Here is a 24,916-nt window from a genome sequence, read left to right as displayed (position 1 = left end):
AACTAGGTGCACTGAATGAATATAGAAAGGCAAATAGCTTTTGCAATGTGGTACTGTTCAATAATAAAATAATTCACTGTGGTTTCATTGTTATGCTTTTTATTGTTATGAATGAATGTCATTTCCTTGCTGCGAGGCGAAAGGACAATTTGATTGGTTAAAAATATGAGCACCGCCCACAAACAGAGATCTGACCAATCACAATCCAACCCATCGAATCACAACCCCCGAGATGGGCGTGGAACGCGCAAAATTTGAAAGTTTACCGGAAGCAATGACGATCAAGAAGGAAACAACGGATCGTTCTTTATTTTAAAATGTCTGTAGTTCGTTCCTAAATCGGATTACTTGCATGGAAGTTCCGTGAGTAGCTCCACGCTTTGCGTTTTATGTCTCTCAGTGTAAATGAAGACGAAAGCCAAACTTATTTTTAGTTAGCTCATAAGCGTTTTCGCTAACTTTCTATGCTGTGTTTACATCAGTACCCCTCGTTTGTCGCGCTTGGATAGTTCATCGGTTGATCCACTTAAGGGTCACACTTAAAGATAGCTTTCGTCAGGATATATATTATTGAGAATGTTGAAGTTCAAATACGTGAGCCAGGGAGGCCTTAAAACGACGCCGACCTCTGCGGACCCCATCACCATCCGAAGTTCAAGACTCAACCAGCTGTTTCAGGTACCCATCCTACCCGAAATGCCCCTGAACTGCTCCCAAAATATGAACAAACAACAACCACTAGTAACTCATCTCTATGTGTATTTCCACAGGGTCGCCTCAGCTTGAATGGGCAGCAGGGAGGATGCATCTTGAGTCGGGAGGAGTTTGTGGACTCGCTGTTGTTACTGTACCAAGAGTGTAAATCCCCTGAATTGATGAAGATACATCATGTTGCCAACTTTGTAAACAAGTGTAAGTACACAAGTACCTCCAGCTTGTGTGATTGTCTTGGATGGACTGCCAGTCAATTATTGACAAATAATCTTTCACACTCACTATTGTCAATTTAAACTCTACAGTTAATGAACTGCAAATGTTTTTGTGTGTGTCGGCAGTTTCTGACGTGGTCTCGGAGCTCCAGTCCTTGCAGCCGAGCCTTCTCGACTTTGAGGTGCGCGCTGTGGTGGGACAAGGTCGCTTTGGCAAGGTTCAAGTTGTACGGGAGAAGGCAACGGGGGATTTTTATGCTTTGAAAGTCATGGAAAAGACAGTTTTACGCTCTCAGGAAAATGTAAGTACAGCGAGTCATTATCTGATTTTACTAAACCTGGTTTTATATTGCTTGGTTAGACATTTTTCATCAAGCCAACATTCTCTGTAATGTCATAAAAATTGTGTCATCATTAAACCTCAGCCGTTTGGCCTCTTTTATAGTTACAATGAAAAGCACTTTGATCAAGTCAAATGTAAAAAAAAAAAAAAGTTGTTTTGAAATAAGAGCAACTTAGAAGCGATAATACAACCTTTATTCGACTGAAGGAGTCATTTTAGTTTTTTTCTGGAAAAAAGTGTATGAGGCAAATAAACACAAATTTATCTGTAAATTGTCTGGATTATTTTGGAGGCAACAAAAGAATGCAATAGTTTTGAAGTTTGCTCAGTTGCAGTCAAAGAAAATCCCACTGGAGGATGCTGTGGAGTTAAATACTTAAAAGTGCGGATACATCATTTCACAGCATGTGACTAACACAACAGCTCACAGACAGAATAGTACATGAGTTATGACAGGAAGAGGACTGAAGTGAACAATAAATGAGCAACAACTGTGATGTGTAAGAAATGCTTCCGTCTTCAGGCAATGGATGTCTATTCCTGAAACATGAAATAAAAATGCCACCAAAAATGTTGGCATTATGCAATAGTCAATGTTTTATTCTCAGTTTGCATTAATTCAATGTGTGCATGTACTTTTCTTTTTGATTTTCTATTTTTTGCAAATTCTGTCACCCATTTTGATTTAGATGGTTTTTCATGAAGAGGAGAGACGCATTCTGTCTTTGAACTGCAATCCCTGGATCCCACAGCTCTTCTGTGCTTTCCAGGATGATGAGCATGTCTATTTGGTGAGATTGTCTTTTGAACCTCAGCTTCTACAACTACCATGACTGGTTTGCCATTACTATTACACTGAATTCATAAATTCAGTTGCAATACATACAGTACATGACAAACATTTGATCTTGACATTAAAAAAAGTAATAAAAAAAATACACAAAAAACACTTTATTTTGCATGAATACATGCTGTATCACAATGTAAGCACCATGATTTTGTGAAGGTTACTATTTTTCAGTTCACAGCTGTGAGTTTCAGTACGTCAAACAACCAATAATAGAACAGCGAGATCAGTCAGAATAATACATGACTTGCTCCGGGAAGGAACCTGAAGTGTGCAGCGCGAGGAACAACTTGTTAAAAAAAGCAATGACAAAAATAGGCCCCCTGAAAAATGTAAAATAACCTTTTTTTTTTTTTTTTAAACTCTTAAAAAATGCTCCCTTTGTTTGGACGCCGTAGGACACATTGATTAAAGATTAAAACAATTATGCTATTTGAAAAAATAAAATGTAGTAACGTGGACATTTTTACTGATTGTCAAAATCCATTTTTTATGTAGCCATTGAATTGAATTACAAAATAAGAGTGCAACCGTCCAGTATTTGTTAATCCCCGCCAGAACTGTTAACACCATTAAGACAAGTGAGCCGTCACGTGTTCCCCGTGTCTGCCTCCATTTTCCCTCCACTGCCCCTCCGTCTTACCCTGCTCCTCAGCAGAGCATGGAGGAAAATACAAAGCATCCATCTCTATCCGTGTGTTCGAGAGGCTCCCGGTCTCCCTGTTGCTAGGTAACACAGCAAAATGCTCCGGCTCATTCAGACTCGCCGACCATTCATGCACCAGGGGTTCTCCTCGTCTGTTATGGCGCTAATGCTTCCCGTCTTATATCTGAAATAAGCCTGGACGAAAGCCTTTCATCTCCGCTTGCAGACAACAGAGGCAAGAATAGGGGAGCCGCATTTAGATTTGCGCTTGTAAACTTGAAGACTTTTTTTTCTTGTTGTTGTTCACAGACAGGCTCGTTTTTTTTTTTTTTTTTTTTTTTTTTATAAGAACAATTGTTTTGACTGCAATGTCACAGATCTTGTGCCACCACATCTGATGTTACATAATCTATAATGAAAGCCACTCCAAGCAGGAACATGTTTTGATCACATACATGCTTCTACTGTTGCCCATTTTTCTAAATATAGTCCCGCTTAAGGGCATTTCGAGATGCATCCTAGGGATGCAGGAGCTGCATATTTTAGTCCCAAACAAACCGGATCCAAATCCAGTATTTCTTTTCTGACTGCATGTAATTGTGTGTTAGACGATGGAGTACTTGCCGGGCGGCGACCTCCTGTCTCTGCTCAACCGATACGAGGAGCAGTTTGACGAGTCCATGGCTCAGTTCTATTTGGCTGAGCTGGTGGAGGCCATTCATGCTGTCCATCAGCTGGGCTTTGTCCACAGGTGAGCCGCCACATGATAAATGTCACCAGAGTCAAGGCCATGAAATAGAAACATATTATGAATTTTCATATCCAGAGATGTCAAGCCCGAGAATGTTGTCATCGATCGAACCGGTCACATTAAACTGGCAGACTTTGGATCGGCTGCCAGGCTCACGGCTAACAAGACGGTGAGTTGCTTGGAATATTTGTCGTCTGTAATAATGACTGTTGTTGATGGGTGCATCTGAATTGATCTTCCTCCAGGTGGCCACTCCCACAGTTCCTGTGGGAACCCAAGACTTCCTCTCCCCTGAGGTATTGGAGGCCATGAACGGGGGCTCTCACAGCACCTACGGCGTGGAGTGCGACTGGTGGTCCCTCGGGGTCATAGCCTACGATATGATCTACTCCAAGCTGCCTTTCTCTGACGGCACTTCAACGCGGACCATCCACAACATCCTCAACTTCCAAGTTCGTAACATTTAGAAACGTTCTGGCATTTGCCAAATACCCAAAATTATCAGGACAAGCCAATTGTTTGGATGCGTGATTGAACTACGAGGTGATGTTTATCTGCTTTTAGCATTTTCTGAAGATTCCAGAAGAGCCACACGCCACTAAGCCGTTTGTCGACCTGGTGCTGAGTTTGCTGTGTGGAGCTCAAGAACGTCTGGGATTCCAGGGACTCCGATGCCACCCGTTTTTTTCCAGGGTGGACTGGAATAACTTACGACAAGGTGAGGAAGAGATTTTCCCCCTGACAATGTGTTGATTTCATAGCGAGTCCAATTTTAAGTATTTGAAAATAATAAAAATTGGCTAGCGCTTTGGATATGATCTCAACTTTCTCATGAAAGCGTAAGCAAATATTAAAGGCCAAAATATTGGAAAACAGTCAAATGTTTTGCCTGCTGGGACATGCTCCAGCTCACCGGCACCTCTAATGAGGACGAGCAGCAAAGAAAATTGATAAATGGATGACGTACAAGTGTGAGCGGTCGTCAAATATTGGAGGTCGAAGTGTTTGTTCCGTTGCGCTCGGGTTTACTCACTAGCAACACACATTGCGTACCTCGCAAAGATCCATCTTTGTCCTGAGAAAGAAGTTGGGAGGTGGAAGAAGAAGAGAAGCCAAGGGAATTAAGTCCGTCAAGTTTTCATGTTGACTTAACAAAAAATAAAAATCAATGACTGATTGCATTGGCAAGAGAACATAATGCTGTTTTGATGAACAGAGAAAGACTGAAGAGGTTGACATTTTCTGAGATTCAGTGACAAAATCACACACGTACGCCGAGGAACATTTTCATTCAAGTGTGGTCACATTAAAATGCGCAACAATCTTGTGATTCCCGAGCTATTTGCAGTGACGTACTGTTTTGAGATGAATCAACAGTTATTTTGGGCAGCTTGACGTGAAACATTGATATGCCGCCCCTCCCCTACCCTTTTCCCCAAACATCCTCATTGCTGAATTTTAATTTGAATCACCTCATCTGAAGAGGCAATGTGTAGAATGATCATTCAGTTAGTTTTTTTATTTCTTTCATTGAATTCCATCCAGTGTTTGATAAACTAGAAAAGAATGTGTATCTATAAACCGATTTAGTCTTCAGCTGTGGTTTAAGCTGAGAAGCTCGCTTGCTCGCTCTGCTGCAGTAAGAGAGGGCAAGTGAGCATGAGAGCGAGCGGGCGTGAGGAGGGAGGGACGAAGGCAGCATGTGCATCAACGTGCGACTTACCGCACTCTCGGCGCACACCGCTCAGCGAGCTTCCTCCTCCCCTCTGTCTTTCCTCCGTCTGTCTCCCTCCCTCCCCTCTCCATGCCCTTTTTTTAACGAGCTTCTCCGCCTCTGAAAACATTCCCCTTGCCCTTTTTCGCTCCCTAGTCTAATTCTTTCCTCCCTTCCCCGGCAGTTCTCCCACCTTTTGTTCCTGCGTTGCACGCTGAAGATGACACCTCTAATTTTGAGGAGCCGGAGCTGGCAGCCCCCCGGCCAGCCTCAGCATCCAAGCGAGGAGCTCCCCCTGTGGGCTTCCAGGGCAAGGATCTCCCCTTTCTAGGATGGTTCTTCAGCAGAGCACTGACAACATTGGCCAAATCTGAGTAAGTTCAATTTCTTTATGAAGCTATGTTTGGATATTTTTGTTTGAAACACACACCCTATTTTCTCATGTGGACATTTCACGTACGCCTATTTGATACACCTTTGTTAATTAAAGACTCCATGCTGCCGTTGGCGTTTGCTTAGACTCCACATTTCTAATTACCTTGACAACAAATTCCAGATAGCATGCTTTTACGTGACAGGACATTTGGTGTTATGCCTGTTGAGGCTAAACATTTTTTTTTCCCCCCCATATTCTGTGCATGAGGGGGATTCACATAATCTTGCATGTGTTGCTTCCTTTAAAGTGGTTCTTGTCTTTTTTGTGTCTTGAGAGCACATGTGGTTGATCCGATGCCCGGCGAGTGCAAATTCATGGGTCAGAGGCTGTGAGCTGGTGTTGTCTTGCCGTCGTTGCTGATTGGTATGCAGCTGAGTGTGTCAATGAGGTTCGCTGAAAGGTGGACCCCCCCCACCCCCCACCTCCTCACGCGTGCGCGCACACACACAGCGACATTCCCGCCCGCTCTGTTATTGTGCTGTTTAACGGCATTCTGACTCCAGCATGGGTTTTGGGACCGTAATTATCCCTGAAGCTATTTGACTTCTTAACCTCCGGTAATAATCCAAAAGGACGTATTTGGCTGTAGCAGCCCGTGCCAGCTTGATCATGCCGGAGACTGCGGATCATGACAGCTGCAGTAACGGAAAGGAAGGAAAAGGCGTTAGCAGATTAGACGGCAAAAGGGATGAGAGCTCAGATTGGAGGGGGGGGGGGGGCATCTATTTCTATGGTGACCACTATTGCTCTGGTGTTTTTCTCCCCCAATTCACCACCCCCATCTTTATGGGCTCTCATTGCCTCATCTTATTTTCTTTATCTTTAAATGTCTCCTTCCCTTGCCATTACGTCTCCTTCTGTAAGCCACTGATATATTTTGCTCTAGTTCAATTAAGTGGAGATAAGATGTGTCACATCAGTGTGTGGGCGCGTGCATATGCATATAAATGCCCAGAAAAAGAAAAAAAAAGAGAGAGAATTGAGCCCAAGAACGCTTGCCACAAAGATAATGCTAATAATGTGCTTTGGGGGTTTGTAGAATCCTTCTTTTGTTGTCATTTTTGTTTTTGGTGAATGTGTCTGACTGCTCATTAGTACAACTCAGCAAAATCCCAGAAGCGCTGTGTCTCCAACTCCGAAGATATACTCCGTGTTTGACAGGATTTTTTTGGAGAGCGTGGTGGGGGTGAACAGCTCGTATGCAGTTTAATCTTCTTTTTCAAATACTTGAAAATTTAACTACAAAAGACCGATATTTGTTTTATTTTTGTCAACGCACCTATGAATTGAATGTGGAGGGAAAATGTCCATGGTCAAAGTGGTTTCCGGTTTACCGGCCAATATTTAAATGAAGAGCTCAAATTGAATGGAACATCAGGTCAAACCGCCATGAATGAACACAGCCAAGATGGCCCCACAGGGAATGATCACTGAGTTTTCACGTGGTCATACAATAAGCCTTTTTCCTCACAATGTCTTCACTTAATTGCCACATCCCTGATATATGAAATGATAAAAGTGAAATACATTTTTACCTCATTTAAATCAAACCGTTCTTTAAGACGAAATGCTGTAAATAAAACTCAACCGTACTTTGGCAGTGATTCTTTCACGTACCACTAGAGAGAGCCCCCGTACCACACATGGAAAGTCACTTTAATGATAAACGGTAATGAATGTGATTTGTTTTGTATTTTTGAAGAAGTGCTCGCTTCAGAGTATTTGAAATTATATCTAACATCTCGTGTGTTTTTCATATGATTTATATCTGAGCTATCACCCACTATTAGCCAGCAAGTGGAATTTGTGTTTGCCTTGATAAGGAGTACTGATTTGTTATTGATTTGGTCACTGTCTTTAATTCTTTTTGCTTTTGGTGACTGTAGGGTAGTCTCTGCTGGCCTCAACTCTCCTGCTAAGACCAACTCCATGGAAAGGAAGCTCCACCTTAAAAGCAAGGAATTACAAGAAACCCAAGACAAATGTCACAAGGTGAAACTTTTACTGCTGGTAGCATTCTATTCATTTACACTGCTGCTATACCCCCGAATAATCATTCAATGTCCAGAAAACAAAGGGTTGATGAGCATCGTCTAAAAATAAATGATGGGTGAATACAACCTTAAAGCCCCCATGTAAACTTTACAAAGAGCTGCAATCATTTCCCTTTCTAATAAACCAGCAGGGGCGGTCCAAAAAAACGATACCCCTCCAAGCATTGGTGTTTACGGCTTCTTTTCTGTTTATTGTCACACTGCCCCCTATAAACGGAGACACTCTTCTTCTAAAGTGGCCTTTATCAGCTATCAGTCTGCTCATAACTCAGCAGTAACCCCTCTAGACATCCTAGACCTGCTTATTGTTGAGTTACTCACAGAAGAAGTGAGCACTGGGCTTATTGGGCAGACGCAATTCCGCAAGGTTACATAAAGGGCCATCACACCTGTGATCTAAATACACATTGCTACGTTTTAATCGACCAATATGAACTTGTCATGTTTTCAGATGGAGCAGGAGATCTCCAGGTTCCAACGCAAAATGACTGATCTGGAGTCAGTGCTCCACCAGAAAGATGTGGAGCTGAAGGCCTCCGAGACTCAGAGGAGCATCCTCGAGCAAGACCTCGCCACCTACATTACGGAGTGCAGTGTGAGTCATACAGCACGCGACGGAAGATGTCTCTGTAGATGTGAGAGAATCCCTCCAGACATTTCGCGAGTTACACAAACATCCTCCGACCGCTATCATTACGCATCAAAAACAGAGGGAACACAAATAAAACCAAACCACGCTCTCTAAAAGTTGCTTCACAAAATGGCGTGCTCTGTTACCCTGTATTAAATAAATATTTCTTTGAGCCGTGATCCTTGCATGTGCTGTGTTTGCAGAGCCTAAAGCGGAGCCTGGAGGAGGCACGCGTGGAAGTCTCTAGAGAAGATGACAAAGCTATGCAGCTGCTACACGACATCCGTGAACAGAGCAACAAGCTGCAGGAAATTAAAGAGCAAGTATGTGTAGACGTTACAGCATCACAGAAGAGAAGCTCGGGATTCCGTTGTTTATTTTTTTGCATTAGCTACCGCAAGACGACAGAGTTCAAAGACCACAAGATTTCTCCATGTCGCTGCTTGTCTTGTAATAATGAAATATCTGAAGTGCAACGGTGCACCTTGTCAGCATTTCTCAGAGAGGCCATCACCTCTGAGGCTTCCCCTTGTTCTGCATACTGTAATCACAAAGGTCATCCCCGCAGATGGCATCCCTGCAAGGCACGAAAATAGAGACTTTGATCATTAATCATGACACTTCACTACAGTTGTCTCCAGGGAAAGATGGCCATAGTGATTCCACGTTTAGGATCAGCGATACTGTCCACATTTAACTGTGAAATACAGGACTTATAGTCCTGAAGAAAAACAACCTCTGAAAAATCATCACTGGGGATCAAGAGGAAACAAAATGAGTGTTTCTGCCCGACTCCTCAACAAGGAATAGCACCATTAGCCGTTACGGATTATGTAAAATGTTTAATCTCTACGTTACAATCATTGCTGCAGTGCGCTGCAGCTTCTATAGCTCGCTGCACAGTGAAACATTGTCAGCACATCTTTGTCTGTAAAAGCAGGAGAGCAGCTCACTCGCTTTCATGCTGTTGCAAACAAGGCTCTAAAATTCCTTTGCGCACCCTTCAGATGCATAAAAGCACACAGAGCATTGATAAATAAAATAGTGTGGTCCCCTCCAGCATTTCGGTTGTTCATCCCTGAGTACATGAAAGGAGAAAACTGCAGTAATAAGAATCCAGTACATGGAATGAATGCTTTTTGACACTTGGCACTCTCAACTAAACTTTTTCATCTCCGTGATTGCACAATGGATGTTTTTTTGTTTGTTTTTTAAGCTCCAAGAGATTCTGTTAAGGATATCAAAGTCAAAGTCTGCTTTATTGTCAATATCTTTTTGTTAGGAGTACCATGCCCAGTTGGAGGAGATGCAAGTGACCATCAGGCAGCTGGAGGAGGACCTGTCGGCCGCACGCCGCCGCAGCGACCTCTATGAATCGGAACTTAGAGACTCAAGACAAACCAGCGAGGAACTCAAACGAAAGGCTGTAGAGTACCAGCAGAGGATTCAGAAGGTACACTCGCCAAGAATTACACTGTAATCATTGGATCAAGTGTGGTTCAACATTGTTTATGTTTGCAGGCTAAAGAGCAGGGTAAAGCCGAGGTAGAGGAGCTTCTCTCCAAACTGGAAAAGGTAACGTGAGACTCGGAGTGTTCTACTTTAAAAGTGATCAAATTGGAGTTATATTTAAAACTTTTGTTTCCTTCTCAAGACAAATGCGGAGCAACAGGTGAAAATCCAAGAGCTCCAAGACAAACTGTCAAAGGTACATTGACAAAAGATTATTAGATTATTACAAATTTGACCGGGGGAAGTCCATAACCAAGGTCTTAAATCCTCAGATACCCCACAGACTGTATTAGGAGTGCCTGGTTCAAGTGTTTCAGGAACTCTATCCAGGGATCCACTAACAAGCCTTTAACCCCGTGACCTCCCTTTAGGCAGTGAAAGCAAGCACCGAAGCCACTGAACTTCTGCAGAATGTCAGACAGGCCAAAGAACGGCTGGAACGAGACCTGGAGCGCTTGCGAGGCAAAAGCGACTCCAGTGACACGCTCAAACGACGTCTGAGAGAGACAGAGGTACCACTTTAGACAAAAATGCTGCACTTTGCTCTTCTTATTGCCAAATATTTGTTACGCTCCTTCGACTTCTCTTCTGACTTTGTAGCCGTTGCACACTTCATATTCCCTCTCATTTGGTTGTTTTTGGTGTGTAAGCAGGAGGGTAGGAAGACCCTGGAGAACCAGGTGAAGAGGCTGGAGATGGTTGAGCGCCGGGAGAATAAGCTCAAAGAAGACATTCAGACCAAATCCCAGCAGATCCAGCAGATGGCCGAAAAGATCCTGGTGAGAGACCTACAGATAAGGCTTCCTTAATACCCTCCCCCGCTCTCCACCCCTAATTTTACCCACTGCCCAATTCTGGTTATCTTCATCGAACCTTACTGTGAGCTCATACTTGCACACTGCACGGGCTCGCATAAATGGCAGCTTATCAATCGTGTACATAGACCGCAGCACTTAAACGGTCTCAGCATGAGCAGGCGCAGCTACAGCCGCTTTGTGGATTTACATCTTTTCAGTGTGAGTTTCTCCATTTCTTTTTGTTGGTTTGCTTATACTGGTGTGTGAATGTAAATCCGAACTCAATCGAATTGTGTCTATTTTTGATATACATTTCAGAAAATGGTAGCTTGTGTTATTGATTAACCTAAACTTTTTCTTTATAGGAACTGGAGGACCACCTGAGGGATGCCCAGTCTACAGCACAAAGGATGGAAACTCAGCTTGTCCAAAAGGAGAGGCTGTATGAAGACAAAATTAAGGTAGCGTTATTATGATACTGAAAGTAGTATCTCCGGGATGAGCAAACGCTAATACACCGTGAGACTTTAAATGTGCCATGTACATTCATTGACTCTGTCTGGATCAAGGTTCTGGAAGCCCAAATGAAGGTGGACCTAGCTGACAAAGAAAGCCTGGAGGCCAAAAGAGCGCAGCAAGAGGAGGAGTCGAGAGAGAACTGCAAACTTATCAGCGAGCAGAAAGCGGTATAAAAAATGAATTTAAAACTGTTAATATGAGTATTGGGTAATGTTTAAAGTAGCAAAAAAAGTTGTAATGTGTTGGGTATACATTTTGCGTGTTTATAAATGAAAGTTTTTGAACATCCGCAGCGTTACTTCAGCCTTTCGTTTCTTACCATACACAATATTTTACAATATTTTACAGTGTGCATTGGAATGAACGCTTTGAAGACCGATTAAATTGTAGTGTACATCATTTTGCGCTGTAAAGTCCGGGCTAAGTCCTAATCTGGCTAATGTGGTAGAATTGAAGCAGTTAAGAAGCTTTTCATCTTCTGAGAGTAGAAGATTCAAGCCACACCTTCAATGAAAGCTAAGAGGATTTTACTCGAGTGAAACCTTCTGTTTCCTCTCCACAAAAATGTTTCTGCTAAAATTTGCGCTGGCCAGAACTGATATGACTTTGGACGTGGCGGGTTTTTGTGTTGTTTGGCTTTTTTTCCTCTTTATATTGTGTCTCATCTCTTCCCATAGACTATTAACGCCATGGATTCAAAGATGAAGAACCTGGAGCAGCGCATCGCTGAGCTGTCAGAGGCTAACAAGCTGGCTGCTAACAGTAGCATCTACACCCAGAAGAACATGTTAGAACATTAGATTCTGGTTTTAGATAAACAGTACAAAAGATCTTTTTTTAAAAAAAATATGTTGTTTTATTAGGAAAGCACAAGAGGAAATGATCTCGGAGCTGCGACAGCAAAAGTTCTATTTGGAGTCTCAGGCTGGCAAGCTGGAGGCTCAAAATGCCAAACTGGAGGAACATCTTGAGAAAATCAGTCAGCAGGAGCAGACCAAGAGGACCCGTTTACTGGAGCTGGAGAGCAGGCTGCGGGAGGTGAGCCAATAGGAAACAGAAACAAAATCTTTCTACTCGGGATTAAGTAATGCTCTTTAGCCGTCTCTCAATGTAGCATTACATTACAGTATTAATGTCCCCAAAGCGGATTAAAGCAGTTGATCGGCCACTGAGCCGATTCAGATCTTTTTTAGATCAATTAATATACAGTCGGACTGCAGTTCTGGCAATACAATAGTGCTGATTTTGAGTGAGACAAAAAAATGTTTTTATCCATTCTTTATAACATTCCACCAAATTTAAAATAAGTAGTTTTTGTACCGGCTCTTTTTCCTGGTTCCTGCAGACAACCTGTTGGTTGAGTGCTGCTTTTCTTCCTCCACACTTTCCTTCCAACTGAGAACTGATGCTAAGTGTGGTGCTAATTGCTGACTTTTCTGTATCGTCATAAAACATAAAACCCTCATTACAATCCTATTTTTTATATGGGACTGCATGAAAAGGTGTAGTTGTTTTCATTAGTTATAATAATATGGTTCATAAAGCCAATTTGAAGCTTCGTATCCCCATCACTATCTTATTAACCACTCTAATACAGCCATCACTTTAAATTGATACGTATTAGGAAACAGTGATAATCATATGCAAATATATTCCATTTCAGGTCATGGTGACACTGCAATAAACACACATTTCCTCATGTCCTGTTGCATTTCCAGATGGGCTTAGAGCATGAAGAGGAAAAACTGGAGATCAAGAGACAGGTGTCGGAGTTGACCCTCTCCCTGCAGGAACGCGAGTCGCAAATAAGCAGCCTGCAAGCAGCTCGTCTTGCTTTGGAGAGCCAGTTGCAACAAGCAAAGACTGAGTTGGAGGAAACCACTGCTGAGGCCGAGGAGGAGATCACTGCCTTGAGGGTAAGACGGCAAGTACACTTGAACAAATTAGTCACATTACCATTACATTACTAGCTACAATACATTGCACATGAGAATTCACGCAATACGAGAAGTACCATTACTATACTCACATCGTAGTCCACATTTTCAATTTTGGTATTTGTTTCCCTTTTCTCATAGAATCACAGAGATGAAATTCAACAGAAGTTTGATGCCCTGAGAGACAGCTGTTCAGTAAGTGCTGAGTCAAATCGGTATTTCAAAATCATCATGCTAAATCATTTTTGCCAAAGTGCAACATTTTGATGGTGGAATATCAGTAGCATCACTTTATCCGTTGTCATCGCCGGTTATTTATTCCACTGCAGACTCAAGCTCTTTCTTTTTGTCGCTTCAGGTGATCACTGACCTGGAGGAGCAACTTACCCAGTTGAGTCAGGAGAATGCCGAATTAAACCGCCAGAACTTCTACCTGTCCAAGCAATTGGATGAAGCATCGGATGAGAGGGAGGACCAACTGCAGCTGAGCCAGGAGGTGGACCGGCTGAGGAGAGAAGTGGCCGACCGTGAGATGCATCTCAACAATCAAAAACAAGTAACGTTGCCTAATATTTGATGGAACAGTTGTTGAGTTCAGCTCATCGTGACTCTTCTGTCACAAGAAATGTTGGCAGGCCAGCATTGAGGTTTTTCCATCTGTTAGGGGTTTTCAATTAGTTTTGTTCAAGGGACCACATCTTGCATCTATTGTAGGTCTATTTTGTCTCAGGTACATCTGACATCATTTGGATGGGTAAATGATTCACAAAATTAGCTAGAAAATGAATCGAGTCTAAATAATAAATCAATTTTATTTTTTCAAATGTTACAATTGTTTTCCATTTCCAATTTTGCGGACCACCTGCAATACGGCCACGGCCCACTCGAGGTGGTTGACAATCCCTGATCTATGTGAATGATGCTTTTCTCAATTTGCCATTTTGTTGACCTTCCCAGAACATTGAGACACTGAAGACTACCTGTAGCATGCTGGAGGAGCAAGTGGTGGAGCTGGAGTCTCTGAACGACGAGCTCCTGGAGAAGGAGAGGCAGTGGGAGGCCTGGAGAGGGGCCCTGGAAGATGAAAAGAGCCAGGCCGAAAGACGCACCAGGGAACTGCAAAGACTGCTGGATAATGAAAAACAAAACAGGTGATGCGACAACAGTCTTGAACGTATTTTGACTGGGATCTTTGACATCTCCGCGCCATTGGTGTGTTCCTGTGATTTTTCACAGGTTACGGGCAGACCAGCGTAGCACGGAGTCACGCCAAGCAGTGGAACTCGCAGTCAAAGAGCACAAGGCTGAGATATTGGCGCTGCAGCAAGCCTTGAAGGAGCAGAGACTCAAAGCCGAAAGTCTATCTGATACTGTTAGTTGGCACAAATGCATTTATAATATTGCCCACATCCAAGATGGACTTCTACATATCTGAAATTCAATAGAGTCATTTCAGTTTCGCCTTTGTTGCTACAAAAGTGTCGATATTGTCTTGTTTGCACAGCTCAATGATCTGGAGAAGAAGCACGCTATGCTGGAAATGAACGCTCGCAGCTTGCAGCAGAAATTGGAGACAGAGAGGGAGTTGAAACAGAGGCTGATGGAAGAGGTAGAAATTTAGTCAAGTTCATTTCTATTGCCCTTTAATCTCCTCATGGGGCACTACGAAAATATCAGGAAAGGCTTACCAGGAATAACGTTTTTTTAATAGTGTCTGCTGCTCTTTTCACAGCAAGGGAAGCTGCAACAGCAGATGGATCTCCAAAAGAGCCACATTTTCCGTTTGACCCAGGGTCTACAAGATGCTTTGGACCAAACCGACATGCTCAAGACCGAGAGGACCGATTTGGAATACCAGCTGGAGAATATACAGGTGCGCGGTGCAATATCATGGCAATTGAATGAGATGCTGCTTGGGAACCATTACGGCCGGTATTGGAAATTCCAATGATTCCGAGGAGATCTAATGTAGCTCTAAATAAGAAAAGTGATCTGGGCAATGTTCTCGAAGGGCTTTAAAATGCAGCTTTATTTTGCAGGCTGTATATTCCCATGAGAAGGTGAAGATGGAAGGGACCATCTCACAACAGACCAAACTCATTGACTTCCTCCAGGCCAAAATGGACCAGCCCACCAAGAAAAAGAAGGTGGCTACAAAATATTTAAGAACCATAAAATTAAAATAAGCTGTTTTGTTGCAAATGAAATTTCTACGTTCCCTGTGCCATCAGGGCATTTTCGGGCGACGGCGCGAAGATGTCGGCACGACCACAAATGGGGCATTGACTCCTCAATCTCAGCCGACAGTTCCCTTGCAGTACAGTGACATGAAGCTTGCTTTAGAGAAGGAGCGCTCGAGGTGTGGAGAGCTGGAAGAGGCTCTTCAGAAGATGCGAATTGAACTACGATCCTTAAGAGAAGAGGGTACGTTGTAATGTTTATATATGTTGGCTCACATCAGCGATAATTAATCAGAGTTATTATTAATACCGGCGTTTCATAACACTATTTTATTTGTCTCGAGTAAGTGAGACGTTCAGTGTGGAGTCGCCTTTTTTGTTTAGTTGAGATGTACGTACATATATTTCCTGAGTTATACTGCCTCTAACTATTTCCTTTGATTTTCATGAAAATACAGCCGCTCATTTTAAAGCGCAGGATCACATGGCGACTTCCACACCAGCCCAGGCCCGCCATCAAATCCTCATGTCGGCCATTGTGAAGTCCCCAGAGCATCAACCCAACCCTTGTGGGCTACTTAACCCCTCAACCCGTTCAAAGGAGTCTTCCACACCTGAAGGTGACACACACACACACACACATCATCTGTGTTACATCCGTTTTCAAGATCAATTTTAGACTGAAGGGGGAATAAAGGTTCTAGTCGCTGGGATAATATTTGTAATCTTGCCTGGACCCGTTTCAAAGGGGATGGACAATGAATTAATCTGAACTGGTTTTAATGAAAATGCATTGAAAGTAGCCGAATGGAAATGTATCGCCTCCAACCAATCTGCTTTAAAAGTTCTATTTCTAAAGTTCCCCTAATGAGTTCTGAAGAATCCTCCTATTACAAGAATGTAATGAAAAGTGGACAGAGCGATCGGTGACGACTCCATTGCCCTTCTTTGGGATTCGGGGCTCCAACTGCGTGCGTGTATGTGTGGTGTGTGTTTCATTTTCACATAGCTATTGTTAGACTGCTATCTTCTTTCTGTCTCTTCCCTCTTATTCCTTGCAGAAAAGAGGAGGGTCACCTTTGAAAGTAAGTTAGCGGTCATCCATTCCTTTCTTACGTTTTCGCAAGTGTGCCTCCGTGAATTTTTTTCGTACCTCCATACTTCTTTCTGTATGCATTCCATTCTGATTGGCATGCATAGTGCAATTTTCATCAGTGGAGAGTCTTACACCCTAAAAACGTATTATTTTTTCATTTAATATTTTTTTACCATGCCACCCCATCTCCCCCGCTCCCCAAAAAATATTTTCGTGAAATGCCTCCCTGCAATATAACTAAATCTTAATTTCAGCTGTTTTTCTCTTTTTTTTTTTTTTTTTTTTTTAATTAAATTGCAGAGTTTGGTCGTCGCGTGAAGGAGCGAATGCATCATAACATCCCCCATCGCTTCACTGTGGGTCTCAACATGCGCGCTGCCAAATGTGCAGTCTGCTTGGACACTGTGCATTTTGGACGCCAGGCTGCCACTTGTCTAGGTTTGTGTCTTTTCTTTTATGAAAGCAGAGAGGGATTTATTAGCCAGTCTTACCAGAATTATTTTTTCAAAAACCAACCACCTCACCTAGAATTTCGGGGGGTTGTACCCAGGCCTATATGAAAAATCTTTTCTCTTCAAATATAGCAATATTGTTACAGAATTCACCATGAAAAATCTCAATAATAATATAATAATTAGCTGAACGTGATATACTTACCTTGTCTAGTTTGTGCCTGACTTTTTTTTTGTCGTACCTTAGAATGCAACACCCTTTGTCATCCCAAATGCTCACCATGCCTACCAGCCACTTGCGGCCTGCCAGTCGAGTATGCCACCCACTTCTCGGAGGCTTTATGCCGAGAGAAGGCAAGCTCCCCTGGACTCCAGGTCAAGGAAGCTAGTGGGCATGTTCGCTTGGAGGGATGGATGAAGCAGCCAAGGTTTAACCATTCATTCTTCCTGACATATTGGCCCATGAACCATGTGCCACGCTATGTATTTGTATAATATTTCTATTATTATCATTATTATTTTTTTTTTGTGTGTATTGCACAGAAATGGCAAACGTGGTCAGCAAGGCTGGGAGACAAAGTACGTGGTCCTTGATGGAACCAAAATATCAGTTTACGACGCAGAGCCCAGAGAAGGTCACTATCATTTCCTGCATATATTATAGAGACATCAGCAATAAATCAGGACCCAGTACAAAACTGGTTTGACATGTTCCTTTTAGACTGTGTAAATGTCGAGGAGGAATTTGAGCTTTGTCTACCTGATGGAGAGGTAACTGTTCATGGAGCTGTTGGGGCCTCCGAGCTCATCAACACTGCAAAGTCAGGTAAGGGTTCATTGACAGCTAATTGAACCATTTTCAAGTATATCTCAAGTTTTGAATTTGTGTCCAGACATCCCTTACATTCTGAAGCTGGAGTCACATCCGCACACCACTTGTTGGCCAGGTCAGTCGCTCTACTTCATGGCTCCCAGTTTCCCGGACAAACAACGTTGGGTGGCTGTACTGGAGTCTGTGGTGGCCGGTAGCCGTGGAGCTAAAGACAAAGGGGATTCAGAAGCTGTAAGTGCTAAAGTTCTTTTTTTTTGTAATTTCTAATAAGCCTTTCTGTCTCCCCTTCCCTCTTCTCCCTCGCTATGCATGTTATCACCAACCACGTCTTCTCTTTGTGTGTTTTCATGGTCCTTGTTAATGTCATTATGTGCTGTGTGTGTATCCCCATTCAATGCGGTTGCGTGGACCATTATAGGCAGGTGTTTCTAAAAGACAGAAGAACCTATCACCCCTGGTTCAGGTACAGTAAGAAGCTGCACGAATGCTTGGGCTTCAGTGATCAAACCGGCTGAGCATGATAGTTGCTGTACCTGTCCACAAAGAGGACACCATCACGGATAACTCAGAACCAGGCTGATAAATGGTTCCGTAGTCGTCGTTTGAAGTTGCCCAAATGTGCACTTCAAGTATACTGTGCCAAATGCATGGGCCTGAATGGAACTCTTCGGCTGATAGCATGCCGTGGCTATGCATGCTTGTGCAAGAGCCGTGCTGCTTCAGCTATTCCATCCAAACACACTTACATACTGTTTGCAACCTTGGAAACAGATGGGAAAATGAAAATAGATGACATTATGTGGAAATGACAAAGGTCTCCTATATATTTTTGTAATGCTTGGACACTGCAGTTCAATGAAGAGACTAGATAGCTCAACATATCTTGAAAATTCACAGTTTGTTCTTGCGGCCTTTTTTGAAATGCAAATGTAGGCAACCTCCATAATTTGTTACATTTATTCATTTGAAGTAATCATCCATTAGGCTTATGTGCTAACTTAAATGCATGTGGCGTAAATGCGCTGCCTGCTCATTGATTCCCTTTAAACTATGACTTTCAAGTCAAAGCCATCTATGATGGAACACTTCAATTCCAGCTGCTCCCTCGAGTTGCAGTGTCAAATCCAATTTGTATAATGTGCACATATTCGGCCCTGAGCAGAGTGTGTTGGACAGACAGCATTTCTGAACAAATGCAACCCGTATATAGATGTTTTTAATACCGAGCGCCAAATGTCTATAAATAATGTCATCAGTCAATGTCTTTTTATAAGCGCATATTGATCAATGTTCCCAGTACCTCAATGCAACATGCTTTGATTCATTTAACCCCCTCCATATTGTCGTTATAGATGCTGCTGTAATGCTTTTGTGTGCATTTGGGGAACAGTTATAAAACTATAAATAGTCGAATAAATAATTGAAGTGCTGGAAATCGGAAGCAGCCCGACAACCGTATTTGTTTGCATAAAATGCAATTATACAGGAGAATTGCAAATTTTGTGTAAAATAATTGTGACCCATTATTGGTTACGTTCTTATCTGTGGCTGCATGTAGCTATCTGATTCGACGCCCGACTCGCTATCCCGCCTAACACCTCGTGCTTCGCTCTCCTCACAGAAACTTCTGGGCAACTCGTTGCTGAAGCTGGAGGGTGACGACCGCTTGGACATCAACTGCACTCTGCCCCTCACTGACCAGGTTGAGCCTTAAACGTTTAGTACAAGCTTGTCGTGAGGCTTTCACGTGATTGACCATCCTTGTTACTCGCCTTAGATTGTGCTGGTCGGCTCTGAGGAGGGCTTGTATGCGTTGAACGTCATAAAGAACTCCTTAACGCACATCCCGGGCTTGACTGCCGTATTCCAGATTCAGATCCTGAGGGAGCTCGACAAGCTGTTGATGATCACTGGTTAGTTAACTGACCCAGTCAGGAATTAATTACCGTAATATATATTCATCCTGCACTTTATTTATTAAGTCTTCCAATGTGTATTTTATTGAGTCTACTGTAATGTATAGTGTATTTGAAGTGACTGTGTGTTCCAGGAGAGGATCGGGCCCTGTGTTTGGTGGAGATCAAGAAGGTGAAGCAGTCTTTATCGCAGTCCCATCTTCCAGCTCCACCTGACCTCAACCCCTTCATCTTTGAGACAGTGAAGGGGTGCCACCTCTTCTCCTCTGGAAAGGTCAATTGGATTATTTGCATCATATGGACTAAAGTCATCAGTTTGAAAAATTCAAGTTAAGATGAGCATCACAAAATGTTCTTTTCTTCACAGATTGACAATGGAATTTGTATCTGTGCCGCTATGCCCAATAAGATTACAATCCTGCGACTTAATGAAAGCCTCAATAAGTTCTGTATCAGAAAGGTAAGTGTGCATACAACCAATGCAATGTTTTTTTTTTTCTCTAGGAATGAAATGGGTGTACTTGATCAACTTTGGATTTTATTCACAGGAAATCGAAACCTCCGAGCCCTGCAGCTGCATCCACTTCACTGGCTACAGTATTATCATCGGCACCAACAAATTTTACGAAATTGAAATGAAGCAGTATGTGCTAGAAGGTTTGTCATCCGTCACGGCCTCGCCGCTACCTTCTAGTGCTTTCGATATTAAATCAAAAATATCGTGTGTTCGCTTCAACCTGACTCACGAATGCTTTATCTTCCTGCAGAGTTCCTGGATAAAAACGACGTGACGCTAGCCTCCGCTGTGTTTGCCGCATCCTCCCACAGCTTCCCCATCTCTATCATTCAGGTCACCACGACTCCTCAGAAGGAGGAATACCTGCTCTGTTTCCATGGTGAGGTGTTCTTTTCTGTCTGCCGGTCGGTGACTGTACCACAAAGCAAAAAATTGTGCAGTTGAGCAACTAAATTTCTCTCATCTGCAAACTGAAGAGTACTCACAACATCCTAGAAGACACGCTGATTTATTTTGACTTGCCAATAAAAATGTTTTTATTGCAGAGTTTGGCGTGTTTGTGGACGCATACGGACGCAGGAGTAGAACCGATGATATCAAGTGGAGTCGCCTGCCACTATCATTTGGTCAGTGAATCTTTATTGGATTATTGCGCATTTTTTGAAAGGCTCCTCCAATGAGCATGTGACGTTAAGTGAGTGTTTGACTTTTTCAGCTTATAGAGAGCCATACCTGTTTGTGACCTACTTCAACTCTCTGGATGTGGTTGAGATTCAGGGACATTCGTTTGGGTAAGCTTATTTTAAGAGCCCGACCGCCACGTGGTTTCTGGGGCCGATACCAAGTTCTGAGTTTCTCTACTCTTCTCAGGTCCCACTCATACGCTCACCTGGACATCCCAAACCCACGCTACCTTGGCCCAGCCATTTCTTCCGGTGCCATTTACTTGGCCTCATCATATCAGAACAAACTACGAGTCATTTGTTGCAAGGGCAACTTGATTCAGAACCAGGATGGTGGAGGAGACTTGCAGCACTGCGGCTCAGGACGCAGGTAAGGACTGTTTGGTTTCACTCGGGTAATGGACTGCACTTTTTTTTTTCTCTTCCTTTTGCACATTGTACTGATGCAATGTCTTTATTACAAAGTCTGGGTGGGTTATTTGTAGTCGGTAATTAAAGCAACAACAAACATCCATTATTTGCAAGAGCAGCCAATAACCCTAAAATGAAATCTGAACACCTGTTTAATTAGATGAAAAGCTAAACTAAATTCATATAAACTCTCATGAGGGAAATCCAAGAGCCAACTCTCAGAGAGAAACCCTCACAATTGTGCCGAAGGGAGAAAAAAAAAATGTGTGTGAGTGACCGTTAACGTTACGTCTTTAGTTCATCTCTTGTTTTTGTTGTCTTCACTCATTTTGGTGAGGGTCGGTCCGCCACAATGCTGACATTGGGGGTACTTGTGTAGTTGGCACTGCAGGGCACAGGTTGGCACGCACCGTTGGTGATGGTTAACTTTGGCCTTGAATTTTTTTCCTAGTGACACCTGCATTTTTCTTTTTTTTTTTTTTTTTTGTTTGCAGGAGGAAGAGATCATTTTTTATATGTGGTAAATAATGAGCCAACTTAAAAGAATCACTCTAAATATAAACTGTAAAGGTGGAGGAGAGTTAATAATCAAATAAAGACAACATTTTTTATTTTATCTCATGTGAGTGGTCTGTTATGACGTGATTGCTTTTGAGGATTCACAAAGTGACACAAACAGATGACTTGCAGCTAGTGTGGGATTGAGTCCTGCTCAGTGAATGGACACATGAATGTGAGTGTGTCACTATCCCTTATAGCTTCTGACAATTTCAAAACAAAAGTTTGTCAGTTGAATTGTTAGTCTTGACTGGTCCCCCAGGGTGCTCTTCCTTTTGTTACCTTCCTTCTTCTCCCTGACAGCCCTAACAAACGTGGGCCTCCTTCCTACAACGAGCACATCTCCAAAAGGCTGGCAGCCAACCCCCTCACACACGGGGAGCCCGGCACACCCCACCGCTACAGAGAGGCCCGCACCGAGTTCCGGCGTGACAAGTCCCCCAGCCGTCCTTTGGAGAGAGAGAAGTCCCCCGGTAGGATGCTGGAGAACCGGATAGTGGCGTCTCCCGGCAGAGCTGTGACCGACCCTCGATTAGAGCGCTCCCCAGCGAGGGCCATGGCGGACCCCCGGATGGAGCGCTCCCCGGGGCGTATGATGGATGTCCGCAGGGAGAGGTCACCGGGTCGTTTTGAAGAGCGCCAGAGGCTTCATACTGGTTCTGGACGCACGCCTATAAACCCCGTCGCCAAGGTCTGTTGACACAATTAAACACGATGACAAACTAGCTGCTTTAAAAATGGCTTCTTTCCAGTCTTTATGGAAGGAGCCAGAAGCTCTTTGCAGTATTTATGCTAATTTAATCTGTCTCTTGGCTGTGTCTTGATATTTCCGATGAATATTTACGGATAGTCTCAGTCTTCTCATATTTGCAAGAAAGCACCCGTGTGTATCAGCCAAAATTCACAGACTTGTTACTGCTTTGCGTAGCTGGCGCTAATTTACGTCTGTGTCCAACTGTGACGAAACTAGGATACCAAAACCCATGTGGTTATTGTTGTTGTCGTTCTCCACTAATTGGATCCAATTATTATTAACAGTCTCAAGACAAACTCATTCAAATTGGATTAAAACTAACCAAAATTCTAAGTAAGATTCTGCTATACAGTGTCTTGCAAAAGTATTCACCCCCTTGGATTTTTGCGTGCGTGCGTGTACATGTGTATTTTACTGTTTTTAATTACTGTTTTTGTTGTTTTCTTTATAACAATAGTTTTGGAACCTGCACAAATCAGAGGTTGAGCACATGAGACTGGGTTTCATCACTGTATTGCTCATATTTTGTCTCAACAGGTATGGGACCAGTCGTCCGTTTAGGAGCCTCTTCTCCAACAGCAAGGTCTGTCTTGGGGAAAGGCTGAAGAGGATAAAATCAGAAAGAATGTCAGAAGGAAACACTGCCACACGTTAGTTTTGATTGGCATCCAAGCAGGCAAGCCCACCCAAGAAAGAACCAACAGATTTCAGAAGTAAGGTCAATTTTCGATGGATGTCCTAAATGCCATATGAACAACTTTTCAAGCAGGGTGTCTTTGCTGGGTTTTAGAGTAGCTCTGCTTTCAATTGAATGAAGTTGAAAAGAAACGAAATTTAAGGCAGTTCTGCTAGAAAAGCTCCGCTGTAGCAACGCAAACTCTCACGACCTTGGTAGCATTTAATTTTTAGGAGCATCTGTGACTGTCAACACACAATCATTCAGAGCTAATTACAATCATTCACTACTAATCTTATGTTTGACTTTGCCAAATTGGTATTTAAAAAAAAAAAAACTGAACTAAATCAATAAAGCTGCAAAGCTGATGTTGTTGACCCCCCCTCCCTCCCCTTCTCTCTCTCTCAAAAAAAAAAAAAAACTGCACTACCCGCAATGCCGAGCAGCCGTGGAGCAGGACCTTTCTAATCCTTCAGAATGCTATCTGACTGTAAATAGATAAGACATAATTTTATATACATATATAAATATATATTGAGAAGGAATTTCAAGGCTGGATAAGCCATGTCTATTTTTGTTAAAGAAAAAAGTGATAACTTGCCCTCCTGAATGTCTACTAAATATTCTTTTAATACAGTATGTCCAAATGTCTCGCAAAGTAAGTGATCGCCTCCTGGCTCTGACTAGTGTAGCGCCTCCATTTGTCAATGGCAAACCTCAATTTAAAAAAAAATAATAATAAAAAGAGGGAGTTGAAAGCAGCATTGTGTGATTCTCCCCTAAGGTCTATGAAACCCAAACTGGTAAACGTAGCATCTGAAAATAATATGATTTTGTCAGTGGCAATGTGAAATCAACCAATGTGTTTTCCTTCGCTTCTGCCTTGTTTGGGTTCTGTTTAAATTCCAGCATTCATCAAATGAAAAAAAACAACAACACCTTTGCGCATTCTGTTTTCGCTGTTTTAAAAAGGCAATCCTGATAGTGTATAATTCCAGTGCAGCGCCCAAATCAAATATTATTGTGCTTATTTTTGATTTCCGTACGTGACCTGCTGTGATCTAAGTTATATTGTGTTTACACAAAATAGATGCTGTATTCTATGTATTTTGACAAGTGTCAATTACTGAAGATGAAGACTCTTCTACTTCATGACGCCTTGATAGTTTTTAATGTAAACGCTTCCTTGAATGTATTGACGTTGATGCAATTGGTCAAAATGATTTTTTTTTTCTTAATTAATGAATCCAAACGCACACATTTCCTGCTGATCTAAATACAGTGAAGCTCCGATCTATGTGGGGGATTGAGACTGAGCACTACCGGGATTAGCAAAATTCTGTTGTCATATTGAATAAAATACTTATTTCCAACTGAAACTCCTTGACGCACGTCAACAGATTTCTTTGTCAACATGGCGCCAAAGCAATAATATTATTGCTTGCATCAATACTGATTGCTTTTGCCTGAGGACCAAAAAAAAAATCTTTGCAAAATCCAATTTCCAAATTCCGACCACATGGGGTTTCACTGTTTAAAATAGGTTCTTTAGCCATCCTCGTTTTATTTTGATACTTTTAAGTTGTATATTTCATTTTTTTTCCACTGAATCATAATTGCTTTGATGCTGGGTATGATATTGATGTCTGCTAACAACAAATGTTTTATTCTAGTTCCCTGTAGAAATTTGGTCACCGAATATTAAATATATTCCTTCACTTTTAA

The 24,916-nt window shown here is 42.5% G+C and overlaps 1 protein-coding gene across 7 annotated transcripts; it reads left to right on the top strand.

Annotated features, from left to right (window-relative positions):
• The first annotated feature begins 265 nt into the window (after positions 1-265).
• cita (citron rho-interacting serine/threonine kinase a) lies at positions 266-24,916 on the top strand. 7 transcript variants are annotated; one of them, XM_049733177.2, is made up of 49 exons: positions 266-678; positions 771-912; positions 1,056-1,231; positions 1,962-2,063; positions 3,374-3,516; positions 3,592-3,685; positions 3,762-3,968; positions 4,081-4,234; positions 5,415-5,604; positions 7,553-7,658; positions 8,172-8,315; positions 8,555-8,674; positions 9,634-9,804; positions 9,873-9,926; positions 10,006-10,059; positions 10,235-10,375; positions 10,517-10,642; positions 11,026-11,121; positions 11,230-11,346; positions 11,857-11,966; positions 12,043-12,217; positions 12,898-13,095; positions 13,258-13,311; positions 13,475-13,672; positions 14,074-14,267; positions 14,353-14,488; positions 14,621-14,725; positions 14,849-14,989; positions 15,156-15,263; positions 15,348-15,540; positions 15,755-15,916; positions 16,358-16,381; positions 16,693-16,830; positions 17,092-17,272; positions 17,388-17,479; positions 17,566-17,670; positions 17,738-17,907; positions 18,095-18,139; positions 19,298-19,378; positions 19,454-19,589; positions 19,727-19,866; positions 19,960-20,052; positions 20,141-20,249; positions 20,360-20,488; positions 20,655-20,735; positions 20,825-20,900; positions 20,980-21,162; positions 22,065-22,452; positions 23,053-24,916. In XM_049733177.2, exons 1-49 carry the CDS (start codon positions 577-579, stop codon positions 23,074-23,076), a joined length of 6,408 nt encoding a protein of 2,135 aa, XP_049589134.1. In that variant the 5' UTR covers positions 266-576; the 3' UTR covers positions 23,077-24,916. The 7 variants fall into 7 exon arrangements, with proteins under 7 accessions (XP_049589134.1, XP_049589133.1, XP_049589139.1 ...); XM_049733176.2 differs by having other exon boundaries at positions 10,514-10,642; XM_049733182.2 differs by lacking the exon at positions 18,095-18,139.

The sequence above is a fragment of the Syngnathus scovelli genome, chromosome 11 (genome assembly GCF_024217435.2).
Source record: "Syngnathus scovelli strain Florida chromosome 11, RoL_Ssco_1.2, whole genome shotgun sequence".
NCBI classification, from domain to species: domain Eukaryota; kingdom Metazoa; phylum Chordata; class Actinopteri; order Syngnathiformes; family Syngnathidae; genus Syngnathus; species Syngnathus scovelli.
This window is presented reverse-complemented; position numbering and strand designations above follow the sequence as displayed.